The 17,619-nt window shown below is 34.3% G+C and overlaps 1 protein-coding gene across 1 annotated transcript in view; it reads right to left on the reverse strand.

Moving 5' to 3' along the window:
* The window catches only part of gbe1a (glucan (1,4-alpha-), branching enzyme 1a), a 154,599-nt gene that overhangs the window by 89,043 nt on the left and 47,937 nt on the right, over positions 1-17,619 (reverse strand). Inside the window, exons 6-7 of the mRNA XM_058790245.1 lie at positions 15,640-15,730; positions 12,752-12,961 (exon numbers count right to left, since the gene is read on the reverse strand). Coding sequence (XP_058646228.1) covers positions 12,752-12,961; positions 15,640-15,730 — 301 coding nt within the window. The remainder of the gene's footprint in view (positions 1-12,751; positions 12,962-15,639; positions 15,731-17,619) is intronic.

Below are 17,619 nucleotides of genomic sequence, written 5' to 3' on the forward strand. Positions count from 1 at the left end.
CACTTGAACATAAAAATGTCCACATAAACATCAGAAATTCAGTTTGGTCTGCTGAATGAGGGTGTAAATGCAGTAAAGCCTGGGGAAGATTTAAACCAAGATTAAAGCTTGAATCCTTCCCCCCACCCTTGTGTTTACTCAGCTGAGAGATGAATGATTACAAGTCATCTAGTTCATCTCACAAGGGCCGAACAGCACTTTTGGTGCTGTGTAATAATAGATGGACGCAGCGATGCTGTAACTTGGTATTTAAAGAGCTGGACAAGAAACCGAATGGTTGTGGTTTCAAAGCTTGCAAGGGCTGATTTATGAACAATAAGCAATACCAACATTCATCACTATCTATCTATCTATCTATCTATCTATCTATCTATCTATCTATCTATCTATCTATCTATCTATCTATCTATCTATCTATCTATCTATCTATCTAATTAGTTAAATAATAAATTATTTTTATTATTATAAACAAAACGTTGCCACCACTGTATCATTATCAATAAGTATATTATTAGTGCTGTCAATCGATTAAAATAAATGAACTAATTAATCGCACATTTTTTCTGAAATTGAAACATTAAGAACATTAAAGTTTTTAAATATACTTTTATATTGCAATAATTTTATATTCAATCTTCAAATGAATGTACAAACAACATAAAGACAGTATATATATTTTTTTTAAAAATATTTCTTTAATGGCATCTTTTTTAATGACTGAAGGCCAGTATCAATGATACCAATACCTGTCTCTATGAAATTGTTTTCCCTCCTAATATTTAACCATTGACTATAGCCATTCAACATTACAGTATAATTGAGAGATATCAATTTTAACATTTATTAGACTTTAAAAAAATAACTTCTAATTTAAGTGAACTTAAAACAATCTTCACATAAACCCATTATAATAAAAGTCATATTTACCTGTGCACTTCAGCAGAAATATAGCCTACAGAAATTGAAATCGAAGTTATCAAACACTAAATTCTAAATTAAATATAGATGAATCCTTAAACCTTTAAAAGTGATTGATTTCCTCTTTTTCTTTTCTTTTTCTTTGATGAACAGACACCACGGCACCTGGTTATTAGGTTATTTGGCTGTTTTTTCTTTAAGAGCTGCCGCTGCTAAACGGGAAGCAGATCTGACACGCATTGTATTTTCTCTCAACTCTCTTTACTTTTTCTGACACACTTCAGCTCTTAAGTCTCTACTAATGCACTGGCGAGTTGAATCGGGTGTGTTAGATGAGGGAGACAGTGCTGGGCTGCACCAGGACAGTTTTGAAAACTATTTCAGAGACATGTTCTTAAATGTGACACATATATTACATGCATGCACAGTTTTAAGGCAGCTTTAATCGCCTTTTTGGTAATTTCATGACTTAACTGATCACATTGTAGTTTATTTCGCGCTTTGATATGAAATGATAAAGGCTGCAGCGCGCGCCGGCGCCTTTGTGTGTGCAATTGAAGAGCAGGCGCTACGAGCACAGGACCGTTTCTGCACTCGTTTGACTGGCGCCTGGCCCTACAGTGAAGCTAGAGCATGCGTCTGAAACATCTCCGATTTGATGTGGTCATAAAGACGTTCTGCGACTGAATAATAGCACTTCTTGTCGAGAGAAAAAGAGACAGAAACAGCAGTTGTGAGAGGGGTGGCCAACTCTATCTCTGCCCCTGCGTTAATTGCGTTAAATAGGCCTATTTTTAACGCGTTAAACTGAAAAAATTAATTTTGACAGCACTATCATGTATACTACTACTACTAATATAAATGACATTAAATAAAATAAACTAAACTTGTACAAAATTGTACTCGTACAAAGTACAGATAAAAGCATACAGGTACAGAGGGATAAAAAAATATATTCTCCTAAAATTAAAAACCCTTTTTGTCCACTTTCCACTTTCCACCTGTGCTTATAATAATACAGAGTATTCACAGTGCCTTCTATGTCTAAATTTGTAATTAAGTTTGACCTTCTCATTTAAATTCTTATTTTAAAAATTAGCCTAAACTGTTCAACTATTGCAAGGATCAAATGCATGTCCTGGTCTCTGTCCTACAATACTTTTTGAGCCATCCCAGATTGTGAGTGTCACATACAGTAAATCCACTGCCAAGTACACTGTTTGAACTAATGTGCTTTTGTTAGCTAACACTCCTGCAGAAGCCTGGCCTCTGGGGGCCCATGTGGACCACTATAAGCCTGTTCAGTTTCTTTGAGTGGAGTAAGCCTGCTAAGCTCAGTCAGCTGTTTCTGCCTTTTAGCTAAACTTTTAATGGGGCCGGTGAGTGTATATGTTTTGATTTACTGACACCGATTATCTTCCTTTCACAACCAATAAAATACTGACTTCTTGTTGTCTTCTTCTGGATTTACAAAAGCACTTCACATGACATCAGCATCATTGAAAGTCTATCTTTTGGGCTGTCTTATTAATACCATATAATAATAATAATAATAATAATAATAATAATAATAATAATAATAATAATAATAATATATTGCATTTAGTAGTGTTTTGATTGCAGTTATGAGATGCTGATCATTTATAATTACATTTATAATTCATTTATAATTAAAAAATTACATTTAAAAAAAAATTCTCCAAGATGTGCATGGGCCCTTCATTAAGGCAATTAAAATTTCATCAATACAAGATTTTTCGCCAGTGTGCCCTGCGGCATTCTTTCAGATCTTAAAAATTAAATTAAAAAAAAGTGTCAGACTGAATGCAACAGCCAATCCTTTTGTATATCAAACCTAATGAGGTCTATTTCCATTTGAGCATTTGTGCGCACACACACGCACGCAAATACACACAAGATGCCAAATGGCTATGTGCAAGCTGTCTACTGTACTTAGATATTATCTACCATACAGCGTCTTTTGTTTTGCTCCGTTAGCTTTGTCTCTAGATGTTTTTTTTTTTTTTTTACTTTGTACTTTTGTTTCAAATTCAGAAATGAATCGCTATCTAATGATGCCTGCTGCCTACGCATGAAAGGATTCAAAAGGTTTATGCCTTTTAAATTTTCATGGGATGAAACATTTTCGAGCAAAACTCAAAGGGTACGACTAATTCACTTTCATAAAAACCAATTCCTTCAGTCACTGTCCCGCACGGTCTGACTCGTGGCTGTTGTGACTGACTGCAAAAGACACAGATACTATCTTTCCAGCCATCACAGAGAGTGTCAATGGATTAAAAACAGAGCTCATCAAACATGTAATTAGTCTGCAAACAACTCCAGACACAGTGTTAATTACAGAGTGAATTCTACTGCAGGACAGCTGCTAATACACGCTGACGGCCAGCCAGTACTAACAAAGCTGTCGTCTGAGATGAAATAAACAAGTGCGTATTACAGCATCTGTTGCAGAGGGTTTACTCTTTCAGTCTTCAGGCTTTGTTTTTCATGTCTTGTCATGTCTTTTATAGGGGTACAATGGTGCTGTTTCAAAAGAGATGCTGAAGAGAAAACACTGAACGTTGTACTGATAGCATAAAGTTAAACATTATAATTTTGCGAGGTATTTGGAAATAAAGTTGAGAAATTGCATCAAGTTGCCAGACATTTTGAGTTTTCTTAAGTTTCTTTTTTTTTTTTTTTTTTTTAAGTTCAACCATGTTCTGCAAAAAATAGGGCCTACAAAATTACTAATGAGTTTGATCAAAGCTACTTCAACTCACAAAACCAGTTAAATTGCAGTAAAATTACAATATTACTTTTAATGTTGCACATCTGCTATTCAAAAATGCACAATTTGCATGTCCGCAACAAAATTGTTTTTGAAATGTGATGTCATTTGCAGAAAATCATATCAAATAGAACGACAAATGATGAAATTAAGAATGACTGATTATTTAAATCCATTTGCCTTTTTTTTTTTTTTTTTTTTACACAGTGTACTATTATCATAGAAGAAGAAGATGATTATTACAAACATATTTTAAAATTTAAATATTATTAATTAATAATAATCATTATTATCAATGTTGGCATGGTTAACTAAAACTATTTTTAAAAAATAAAATAAAATACATAGATAAAAACTGAAATGATTCCTTAGCAACTAACTGTGATAAAAAATATTTAAAAATAATGGTACAAAATATTATTAATTAATAATAATGATTACTGTTAATGTTGGTATGGTTAACTAAAACTAAAACTATTTAAAGAATTCAAATAAAGCTGAAATAAAATAAAATATATAAATATTAGATAAAAACTTAAACTTAAAAATGTAAATGAAATTAGAAATGTTAGCAACTAACTGATAAAATAAGTTTAACCCTCTGGCCCTCTTCGTTTAGGAGTCACGCTTGCCTCCTTCGCGGTCAAAAGTGACCGAAGCCTTGAAATGTAACTTTTATTTTTATTTTTATGATACTATGCAATATTTATACAATTTTAATGAGCTATTTTTTCCAATAGAATTAATATATATATATTTATTTACAATTTTTTTAATAAATGCAATATTTCACATTAAAATAGAGTGAAGGCATTTAAAATCCATTTTTTTGAAGTGAGAATTGGGCCATCTGGAGGCATTAAAAAATAAAAACTTGTGTAATGTTGCGTAATCTCTTGTATTAGCACCCTATATAGATATATACAGAGGATTTTGGATTCCTGTTGTTTTTTAGACATAATTTATTTTTGCTATTAGATATATATTCTAAAAGACTACTTTTTGTCAAGGTTTAGATATTTTTGGTTAGATAAGTATCAGGTTTTACATTATGATTACAGTCAAACATTAAAATCTTGTTAGAAAGGGAACACACAGAAAGCATTTTTTGTTACTCAGTATCTGATAATTCAACAACAAAACAACAAAATAAGGAATAGATAGTGATAATTCAAAATGCTTTATGCAAACATTTTGTAATTAATTGATATTTTATTCAGTTAATGTTAACATATTTTCAAAATTTGCTCTGTTGCAGTCTTACCAGTTCATTTCTGCGTATATATGTATACTGTATGTGTGTGCGCGTGTGTGGGTGTCTATTTTGCACTCCTGCTATTCTAGAGAGTCACCCCTTGATTGCTGCACACTTTTTTCTGACCAGTGGCTGATTTGTAATTTGTACCACCAAAAGATTCACTGTTTTCACATTTTTTTGTATTTCCTATTCATTTCCTATGTCGCTCATTTTTGACCGCGAAGAAGTCAAGTGTGACTATTTTTTTTTTGACCCTTTAACATATCCGAATCATGTCCATGATTTTTTTTTTTGTGTTCTCATATTGCTAATGTGACAAAAGTCACCAAGTGTCATCTCATTCCGATGAAGCTAAGATTTTAAAAATGTCAAAATATAAACTTTTTCGCTCAAAAATGACCGAAGAGGGCCAGAGGGTTAAACTGAAGCACTAAAATCATCAAAGCTAAATAAAAATTTATATAAAAACAAAAAGGCAAATAACAATATTACTAAAACACAAACTAAAATGAACTGAAACTACAAAAATTAAAGCAAATTCAAAATATTTATATATGAACCTGGTCTCATAAAAATACGTACCTCTGTGCACCTTTTGTGCAACACCGTTTTTACGTACCTTACTGCACGTTTCGCAGCAGTTTCAAAGAGAAATGTCCACTGAGTGGCGCTAAAACACAGGTTCAATACGTGAACCCTGGCACGTTTTTATTACGTTGATATAGGTACGTATTGCTGTGTTTTTATTACGTTGTTTCAGGTACGTATTGCGGCGGTTCAGAATTCAAATATCCGGGGACTGTCGCTAAACGTTAATGCTACATCAAACCCAACCCTAAACCTACCCGATAGTGTTAACAAATGCAAAACTGATATAAAAACGTATTTGTAGATGCAACTGTGCCATTTCAACTTCCTTTTACGCAGATTTGAACTGCTTTGTCGAACCATGGTTACACGATATTCAAACCGGGGCTCCTCGCTTCTCAAATTTGTCTCCGTACTCCGTGAGCTACCGAACAAACCTACCGTCTATGAAAACCCATAGATATGAAGCTGGATATGTGCAGTGATGGGAATAACGGCGTTATAAATAAACGGCGCTACTAACGGCGTTATTTTTTTCAGTAACGAGTAATCAAACGAATTACTGTTTCCCCCGTTACAACGCCGTTACCGTTACTGACAATAAAATGTGCCGTTACTATATTATATTATTCGAATTTAATTTTTCAGTTCATCTGAATGGATGCACAGTGTAGCTGTATTTGACGTACCATAAACTCTAGTGTCATAAACTCGCCGTCGCTTTCTCTCACATACACGCACGCAAAGAAAGATACAGAGCACGAGAGTCTTTCATAACATGCAGAATTGACGCGCTACATGTAAACGATATTCTTTGTTGTATTTTTCTGTCAAAATAACAAAGTTCCTGTGGAATTCTTCAGCTTTTGAGAACTGCCGGGTTCTCTTGTAGTGGGCGTAACTAATGCGCAAACGACAATCTCATTGGCTGGCGCTCACCTATTATCGTCCCTGTTTTGATTTCAGCAAATCAGTTCGAGCGAACGCAGACAACGTGATTAATATTCATGCACCCAGCAGCTCATTAATCCTTAGTGCGTTTTATATTGATGACAAATATGCATTCATACGTGGTTATTCTAATTACTAAAGTACTATCATCATACAATATTAAATTATCATAATATTATATTATAATGCTTGACTGACTGATACTAAGTGTCAGTAGATACATAGTGTAGATTAATGTACAATGTTTTATAATAATAATTTATTCTTTTTAGTGTCCATTTCATTAATTTAACATATTTAATATTGGGGGGCACTCAAAATTGACATTTGAACATTTTTTAAAAAGTAACGCAATAGTTACTTTCCCTGGTAATTAGTTACTTTTATAATGATGTAACTCAGTTACTAACTCAGTTACTATTTGTGAGAAGTAACTAGTAACTATAACTAATTACTTTTTTAAAGTAACGTGCCCAACACTGGATATGTGTGAGGCTAATGTTCAAAAGCATCAGTTTTCAAATCTCCCAGCATATTAATATTGTTTTGAACATGAAATTCTTCAAGTAATTGTGCAAAAATTACGCTTTATTAATCAAAAGGAATGAAAGGTTTTGGAGTTTTATTGCCTCTAGTGTTCATTTCTTTTGGAAACTGCTGTGATATGTACTTATTAGTACGTATTTCACGTTTTGCTAAAAAGTGCACCCAGGTACATTTATATATATATATATATATATATATATATATATATATATATATATATATATATATATATATATATATATATATATATATATTTATATATATATATATATATATATATATATATATATATATATTTATATATACACACACACACACACACACACACACACAGTATATATATATATATATATCTATTATAACAGCATATAAATAATACTAAAATAACACTGATTATTATTATTAATAATATAATGCTATGTTCTTTTTAATTATTACATTTCTTCTGAGTAATAAGGATTATACTTGGTTACGCACATTGGAATTTGTTCTAGATCTTTAGACGCGACATTATGCTGTTTTGGAAGCCTGTATGAAACCATTCTTTCATAGAAACCATCATACAAAACACTGTTCTGCGTTCAGTTTTGGACACGGAGTGTATCAGATCAGGGGACGTCACGGCCGTTTACGGACCCACGCAAGTGAGGCGTGTCTCCTCTGATTGGATTTTAATGGAAATGAGGGTGAGAGGGTCATCCTTCGGCTATTTCCGATGGGCCGTGTCAAATCCATAAGGATAGTCGAAGGAGATGGAGTCGACACAGTTATCATTTACAATCACCTTCAAAAGACGTAAACACCCGGGAAGAACAATGCTCATCACGGGTGACTCACTTCAAAACAAAACCAAAAAACTTTTACAGAAGCATTAGACACTTCATTCTCAGGCACTCTGAATTTATGCATGATGAAGAGATGCAAAGGAAAGAGAGAGAGGAGATTGTTAGAGGGAATTGACAGAGGTAAGGGGCGGATGAGACAGGCTCATTTACACCACAGAGACGCCAACAACTGCAGCAGGCCACAGATGAAAGACTTTAAAGAAGAATCAATATATTACTGCCACTCCACCAATCCCTCATCAGTATCAAAAATAATTGGGGCTGAACGAAAAAGAAAAAAACAACAACATCAAAGCCTTTAAACAACAGTCCACAAGATAACAGATTAACAAATAAAACAGAATTAAAAAAAAAATATTCACAATACAAAGCTTTGAAACTGTACTGTCTATTGTACTTTTATTCCATCATTAAATGATCCTCGAATTTATCTATGTAAACAAACCTGCACATTCTGATCAAGTTGCAAGGTGAACTACGGAAACAAGTAAAGTATCATCAGATTGAATATATTTTTTAAAAAGTATAAAAACACCATTTCAACAGAGTAATTCAACTCTAAAATCAAAGCATGATAAATGAAGAACGTCAAAACAATGGGTATAAATTGGCAGCTCTCAATTAGCTGCGATGTGAGTTAATTAAATGCAAGATTAGAATAGACAGGCTGTTGTTTTTGAGCTTCATTCAACAAACACCAAGCAGCCGTTGATTTGTTTTGTCTGAATAAACAAGCTGAAACTTAATAAGTATATATAATAACAATGTGCAGAGTATAATGGCATTACATGATTTGAAAACCATCTGCGTTATTTCAAGATTAATTCTACAGGACTGTGAGAATGAGAGCTGTGCTGTTTTAATGTGCTTGTTCTTTTATCATTTTTTTTTTTATGCTTTGCAACATGCAGTTTCCAAGGTTTCAAGATACTTTTTTCTACTTGAGCACAAGACTAAATCCCAGGCTTAATATTTGATGGCTAAGAGTACTTCCAAGAAATTACACAAGAAATAAATGATGTTATTGAAAGTATAAAAGTAAGCTTACACACATAAAATGTTTGGGAATCTATTACAATGAAGCTTAAAGCAATCAAAGATTTGTTTTTGTTAACTGAACCAAAAACTAAAATTAAAACTATTAAAAAAAAAACGCTTTCGGTAATTCAAGCTGAAATGAAATAAGATAGAAGTGTTAGATGAAAATGTCAATGAAAATGTAAACAAAAATTAGAAATGCTGCCTTGGCGACTAACTAAAAAAATAAATACATAAATATTTTAATAAAAATGTGAACATTTTAAAACAAGTCAAAGCTCTCTCTCTCTCTCTCTCTCTCTCTCTAAAAACTAATTCAAAATAATGAATACTAGAACAGTATATATATATAATACATAATTTTTGTAATGACACAATAATATCATACACAAACAAGTAATACAATATAATAATTGTACAAAATAAAAAGTAGTGCTGTCAATCGATTAAAAAATTGAATCGCGTTAATCACAGTCATGGACTGTGATTAATCATGATTAATCGCAAATTTAAAATACTAGGATTTACCTGTAAATGTGTTGAAAAAGAAACGCATGACAAACTAGTTTAAGGAAACAGAACCTTTCACACTTCCGCCAGGTATGAGACATAATCCTTATTATTCTTTTATCATTATTCTTTTGTTTTTATTCAGCCATTATCAGCCTTTTGTTTTGAAGAACACGCTGTGAGGAATAAGCCTTGTATTTACCTCAGAAACGCGCTGAGAGGAAAAAGCCTTGTATTTACCGCCAGAAGACGCGCTGAGAGGAAAACGCTTTGTTTACCTCACAAACAGAATGCGAGGCAGCTGGAGCCGGCGGAGGAGGAGATACTTTACATTTCAGTAAGTAATGTTTCTTATTGGCATTCGATAATGTGTTGTTGTGACAAAGTTCAATGCAATTAATTTGAACTTTTCCCAAACTATAACTCCAGAATAAAATGTGTAAAATCGAGTGCAACATTTGAAATATGATAGGCAACCTTTCATTGCATTTAAATGTTGCACGACGTGAGGATAGTTATATGTTCTATGCTTTATTTATTTTGAATAGTAAAGATATGTAGGCCTATATATTATAATAAATATAATGTACTGTTTTTGCTGTACTTTGGATCAAATGGATGCAGGCTTGGTGAGCTGAAGACACTTCTTTAAAAAAAAAAAAAAAAAAAAAACACACATTACAAATCTTACTGTTTAAATAATTTGACTGGTAGTGTATGTATTGTCACCATGTTTGCTTTGTCTTTGTCCGTTCATTGTGTTGCTCACGTCTGTTTTGTGTTTTCTCGTGCAGTTTCTGCTGTCTCCTGTTTTCCTGGGTTCCAGTTTCCTGCCACTGTTTTGGATATTTTGGATATTGCACCCAACATGTCTTGACTCTTCTGTTGTTTATTTGTTTGTTTGTTCCTCTTCAGTTTAACTGCACTCGCAAGTGAATCTCAAGTTATTTTATGTGATAGTTATATGTATACACATTTCTTTTTTCTTCACATTCTTTCTTGTAACTCTTCTCTCTCAGTCACACACCTGACTGAATGGCTCATTATGGAGCTCATTATGCGGGCCTTTGTCTTCTCAGCTGTCAGTCACAGCATTATCCAGGATAGTTCACGCCCTCTCGCATAGACCCTTTCTACTCAAAAAGTGACTTAGAAAATTTAAATCAATATATTGTTTTCTCTGAATGAGTGAGTTAGATTATTTTCAGATCATTTTGAAGCAAATATTCTAGGCTACAAGATCCAGTTCTCAAAAGTCTTGTGGACAAATGTTCTGTATGTGTTTTATGGCCTTATTTCAGTTACTTTAAAATTTTAGTTTTTTTCAAACCACGCATAAACGTTGTTTTCTCAAAAACACAATCACGTACGTACATGCTGCTCACATATTATTGTAGCCCAGTTTGTGCGGAATACAGTGTTTTTAGACTTTAGCTATTAAAATGTTTATAAGCAACTGAAAAAAGCACAAATGTCAGGGCATGTCAAAACTTCTCCGGGGCCCCAAAACACCCTCAGACCCCAGAGGGTTAAACTGGCAATAAAACGTTTACCAAGCCACATCGATTCAATCCCAGTATACATTTACCCAAGTATTATCAAAAGTATTTCTAAATAAATACAACAAAACATTTCTTGCGACCATACGTATAGTATTATGACAAAATGCATTATGAAGAAGAATTGGACCTGTTCTGCAGCTGCATTAGAGCTAACATGCTACATAAGACAATTTATGAGATTAATAGTACACTTTTACTCAGAACTCACTTCAAACCATTATCTTAAATAATCTATAGTGGCTGATGTCATGTTTATTTCTGCTGTGTAAAAGCCTTAACATGTATGCTCTGCTGAAACTCACGTTGTTTGTGATGTTACAACCGCCTCTCCGTTCTTAAGTTGCCAGGGATACATTCCAAGTATAATACACATTAATAAAAGGATCTATTTTTATTTTTATTTGTCTATATACACTTTGGGAGGCCGCGGTACATTATAAAAGTAGCCCAAAAAACCGCAACCCATGGCTCTGTAATTTTTTTCCCGCATCTGTATTTTCAAAATAAACCACTTGTGCCGTTACCCTGGCAACACTGGTTCACTGTACCCTCATCACACAATGATAGATAACCTTCCGCGCTGTGATGACGGGCAGAAGTTGGGGTCAAACCTTATCAAACGATTAATCTGCGTAAAAAAAATATTAACTCGATAAAATTTTTTGATTAATCGCATGCGTTAACGCGTTAACGTTGACACCCCTAATAAAAATAAATGTTTTGTTGAAGTTTCTTAATGTTTTCAATGTATATTTATTATTAAATAATTATATGCTTATTTTAGTTTACATTTTGTTAAATACAATTAATTAATTACTATTATAATACATATACAGAATATATCATTTATAATTTTAAATTGAGTAGCTTGCACATTTACAAGCTGCAGTAGCTCTGACAACACTTACATGTGACTAAACAGCTACATACTGCACATAAAATCAATCATTCTTTCAGTCGTGGTAAAAAAAACCCAGTAATCTCTACAATAATGATAACCAGCAAATTTTTCACTCTAGTACAGCAGCTATTCCATCCCATCTCTATAAAGCTATATGTAAAAAACATTAAAATATCGCCAGCGGCGAACAGGATCCCGGGAGGAAAAACACAGAAGCAGAGAGGGAACAAAAGGCATACAGCCAGAATCAATAACAAAGATATGACCAAAAATCAATGTTCATTCGCAGAGGTAACCGCTAGACAGGACTATCATTTTGGTGGGTGAGGCATGACTCTTCAGATTCAAACAACAATGATGTGAAATCCCATTACAGAAGAGGGCAACGGAGGGCAGCACTGAGACCTCTAATGGATCAGCGCTGAGAGGTGGCGTAAAGAGAGCCTGTCATCTCAGAAATGAGGAGAGGGGAGAAGAAAGACGAGGGATGGGAGAAATTTCTTAAGGTTTTTATTGTGAGGATAAGGTGACACGGATTGAAGATTTACCAAAAAAGCTTGTTTGCAAACCGTGAAGTACCATATGCGAGGCATGCCACACTTGCCCAGTAATCAAAGTGGATCATAGGTGAACGGCTGTGATGGTTCAGGAAACATCGTCGTACCTCTTAAACGTCTTAAGATGCCATTAAGATCCATTAGTGGGTCCATTAGCATGTGAAAGCTTGTGGAAAACTCAAGGGCTGTTTGATATTCACAAATGAGAACTAATTGAACAGGACAAGAGTTGGGAATGTGAGCGGAATGTATTCAGCTTGCATATTTCTTAGCAATGGTTCACCTGGAGTAATTGAAGAGTCGACTGCCCCAGAGCGAGTGGTTTCCTCTGGAGCCTCCGTGAAAGAAGCAGGAGTCAGTCCCGTCGAAGTAGTTCAGCCCATCTTCTGTGTTGCTGGAGGCGTGACTGTGGACCACGTCCAGAAGAACCGTGATGCCCATGGAGTGTGCGGTATCAACCAGATGCTTCAGATCATCAGGAGTGCCGAAGCGGCTGAGGGCAAGAGAATGTGTGGTTTGTAGTGAATTGGTGTGCTGTTTGAGGGGTTGAAGGTTATGAGGTGGTGTTAGCTAGCTGATAAAGATCTTAAGTGGTAAACCGAAAGGTTCTAGGTTAAAAGTTCATAACGGTTGAACCAGGATCATTACAATTGGCCCTTGTGCAAAACACTTAACTAGTTTACTGCACGGGGATTGTTCATGCAACTGTATGTTGCTCGGGATAAAAATGTCAACTGATTAACTAATTAACAGCTAATTATACAATTCTACTGCCCACATGCTATGACATTTATCTTTGATGAAAAATCTCAGAAATAATATAACTGAAAGGGGACATCCTTCAAGACTGGGAAACAAAAACCATTTCTAATAATAATAATAATAATATTAATAACAGGGTGCAAAAATGTAATTCAGTTAATATCAATTCATATAAATGTTAAATGAATATACATTTAAATAGTTGGTAATTACATCATTACATTAGCATTATGCATTTTGTTACAATCAGTTGCATTTTATGAAAATAAATATATTAAATTAATGAAATATTGTTTTTTTTATTAATAAATATAATATTTTGTTCAAATTTGTTAATGTTAACTACTAGTATGCTGTATTAATGATTCAATTATAACATACATATACAAAATAAAAATGGATACTGGGAAAAACAATGTTGATTATCACCAAATTACATTTTTGTGATTTACATGTATATATAAAATACAAATATATGATTTTAAATGGCCATCAATGAAAAAAAAACAAAAAAAAAAACATGATTTTTGCCAGTAGAATTGTCAAGTTTTGGCATCTGTCAATCTGTGATTGCGTGCAGTTGCTGTTCACTTTCAGACATGTTCAGCAAGGATGGGAGAGGATGGGAAGGGGGGGGGAATAATGTAGAACAGTCTTTTGTGTGTAAATTCACCTTTTTATCGGTTTTATTTTGATAAACATGACAATACGCTATAGGATTAATATAACATGAAAAGAGTTTGTAACCCTATTAAAGCACAGGAGTCTGGTAACATGTGAACATGTTAGCTGTCATCATTAAAGCTCGTGCAGCCAGCCACACTGGAGAAACTGTGATGACCATAACCCATACCTGCTCGCAAATCGCTCTTGTAGTAGTCTACTTTGATAGGCTAGCTACACTGCTTCAAGTCAGACATTTATTGATCTGTTCAAATCGAACACAAGTTTATGCATTCTGCAGATGGTACGCCCATGCTCCTCCAATTATTTATCAATTAATGGTTTAAATAAATAAGTTTGTTAAGAAAACCTTTTGGCCCTAGTGCCAGGCAGCTCTATATCTTCTCCACAGGGTTAAAAGATATCAGGACAAAGAACAAGTAAAGTGAGAAGAGAGCTAATGATATTCCAAGTCACCTCCCTTGCTCGCTCCCTCCACCCGGCAGAAAGAGAAATAGGTCTTAAATGTGCATGAGTGATCAATCATGAGTGAAATTACTCTGTATACATTGCACTTTATCTGGACTGGTCCACCAGTGCCGGCCGCCTCAGTCAGCCAAAGCCAAATAAAGATTCCCAATGACTCTGTCATATCTTATTAGGTTGAGGGAGTTGCTCACTCCCCACATTCAAAGACGCAATTTTCTTTCATGAGAGTTTATTTATTTTGGAGACCCAATTCTGTTTTTTACTATTGTTATTTATCGGGGCTTTCTTCTATTTGGGGATTAGCGGCAAATGTGTTTACAGTAAGATTACTGCCCTTGACAGAGGACCTCATCCTGATTTAAAGACTGGAATTACTGCTGCATGGGCTGAGAGACAACCCCACCAAACCCTGAGCTCTAAAGGAAAATGAAAAGCATTTAGATACTGTCACACACTCAGTCTACCAGGCCTTGTAGATATAATGCTAATAAATAAAATGTGACCAGGGCACAGCATGCTAATGCGTTTTGGTGAAGGAGAAATGCATGTTCTTGCCATATCCAGAACAACTAGATCTGAAGTCCCGAGGTGAATATAATTTCCTTCGGGACAAAGGTGTTAACCTTCATTCTTAAAAATACAATCCATAACCAACCTCCTTGGCGACTTTAAGGCTGTTAGTGATCTGACAGCTTCAAGAGGGAAATGCAAACGTGTCCTGTACAGCAGCGGTCGTGTTTAATCTATAGGTTTGACTATGTTTTGAGGATGATGGCATCAGGTGACAAATGAATTTGCACGAAATACTGAGTTTGACTGATTACACAATGACAAAAGATATGGGAAGATTTTGCCTCCTTCTGAAAAGTTAAGAAGTCTATTTATGTTATTATCTACAGCAATGGTCAGAATGGACCAACCACCAATTTTTGGGTTTTGACTCCTGTTACACACTGCTACGGTGACTACACAATTTTTTTTAACAATATATTGGTTTGGAGGTCTTTACTTATGACTAAAACAATTTTATAGCACCCCAAAACAAATAACGCATTATTTAGCTGATGAGGGATTTGAACCTACAGCCTTTCAGTTACCAGCCTAATTCTTTATCCACCAAGCCACACAACCTACACATGAATGCAACCTTTAATTGCCAGAAACATGATATATGCACTACATTTTAAGTTTGCTTAAAGTCTGCTTAAAAGTCGGTTTGGATAAAAGTATTTGCCAAATGCATAAATGTAAATGTACCTGGAAGCTGCAAAGAAGTTAGTGACCTGATAGCCAAAGCTTGCATAGTAGGCATGTTCCATAATTGCCATGAGCTGGACACAGTTGTACCCTGAGATGAAATACAAGGGGAAAAAAGTGTAGAAAAGCATTTAAATCAATTTTACAGTCAAAAGACCTTCAACAAAACAAGATATTCAAAGTGAAACACATCTAAGGCGTAATCTCTGTGTAAATTGTTATCTCAACAATATGGATTAATTTCAAGTGCTGCACACTGGAAAATGTAAATGAATTAAAAACATAATTAAAAACGAGTGAAACCAAAGCATAAATGTCAACTGCAGCATGATCTGAATCTTCAATAGCAAAACGACAGCATGATAAATTACAATTAAGTTGATACTTTTCATGAAAAGAATATGCGAACAGTGTAAACACTTTCTGTGAATATAGCCCTATGATAAAATTATATCGCAAGATTTTGATAAAGAATGTCAAAGATGTTTTGAAACTCCAGTTTCACGTGATTTAGAACTTCTTGAACCGAGGCTTAGGTTCACCTCCGAGTAGCTCCTGTAAACTACTATAACAACCAATGCTGTGTAAAACTCTTGTCAGCACACTCTCACATATAAACCTAAAAGAGAACTGACTTGCTGCTCAACAACTCAATAATACACATTTTTTAATATGAAATAAATGGAGCTATCCTGGGAGTAAGAAGATTCAGATAAATTGACCATTTCTTTTGGTATTTTTATGGGTACTTAAAACTAAATGTTTATTGAACAGAATGAATAGGTTGTTGTTCTATCTGAATTGTGCCATTCTTTTTAATAATTGTGTGCTGCAATTAGTCTTGGACAGAGAACTGAGGTGAAACAGTAATTACTAAAAAGCTTTTTTCCATTTCAATTCACTCAATCTTGCTTCACGGTGTCCCCAACAAAGGTTATTTTGACATTTTTATGAGTCCTTTTATGAAAACAATAGCACAAGGCCAATTCCAGGATTCAATAACATCAAATCGAACTGCTGTGAAGCCAGGCAACCTTAAACTTATTACCCCCTTCCTTTAACAAGTATGACTAAAGCATTTGTCATAGCTAAGATTCAAATCAGTATCTTTAAATCCTATGCAGGCGCTTTGAGCACCAAAATAAAATACATTATTAATATTTCATGACGTATGTTCATCATATCGAAGGAAAAGGTACTGCTAGTGCCATAAAACATTTTTACCATCTCCTAAGGCAGCAAATCAGCATATTATTAGAATGATTTCTGAAGGATCACGTGGCACTGAAAACTGGAAAATGGCTGCTTAAAATTAGGGCTGTCAGTTTAACGCGTTTAATAACGCGATTAAAATATTTTAACGCAGTTAACGCACTGGCCCTGCCCCCAGACCTGTAAGTCATCTTACATTTCACATAGAAAAGCAAAAGTGACGTTCCCTGCCGGACAGAGACTTGAAATCGCAACCTTTGGATTATGAGTCCAACTCGATAACCATTAGGCCACAACTTCCCTAATAGTTGACTGCTGACAAATATGATGCAGGGCAACAACTCCTTAAACAACTCCCTATGCCCAAAAATTCAAGATATTGGAGCAAAAAATGCTTCTGTATGAGTTTTTTCTCAAATTTATATCACATGATAAGCGATATATCACATGAGCAGCAAAAGCAATATCACACGAATGATGCTTCTGTCCGAATACAACGAGTGCAAATGTGATTTTACACAACAGTTCAGTAAATAAGAAGTTAATATTCTATTAAATTTTAAACACAATATTGTCTGTTTTGCTGAGTTTTACCAACAAAAATATTACCTATAAAGTCACAGCAGAATTGTTGTGCATCTGTGAGCATCACAGCAGTGTTTAGTTTCTGAATTAATCCACGTTTTAAACAAATTGTGTGAATCAATCATTTACCGCAACCTGCTGGCAGTTTTAGTTTCTTATTTAGAGTATTATTTCATTTAATAA

The sequence above is a fragment of the Onychostoma macrolepis genome, chromosome 10 (assembly GCF_012432095.1).
Source record: "Onychostoma macrolepis isolate SWU-2019 chromosome 10, ASM1243209v1, whole genome shotgun sequence".
Taxonomy (NCBI): Eukaryota; Metazoa; Chordata; class Actinopteri; order Cypriniformes; family Cyprinidae; genus Onychostoma; species Onychostoma macrolepis.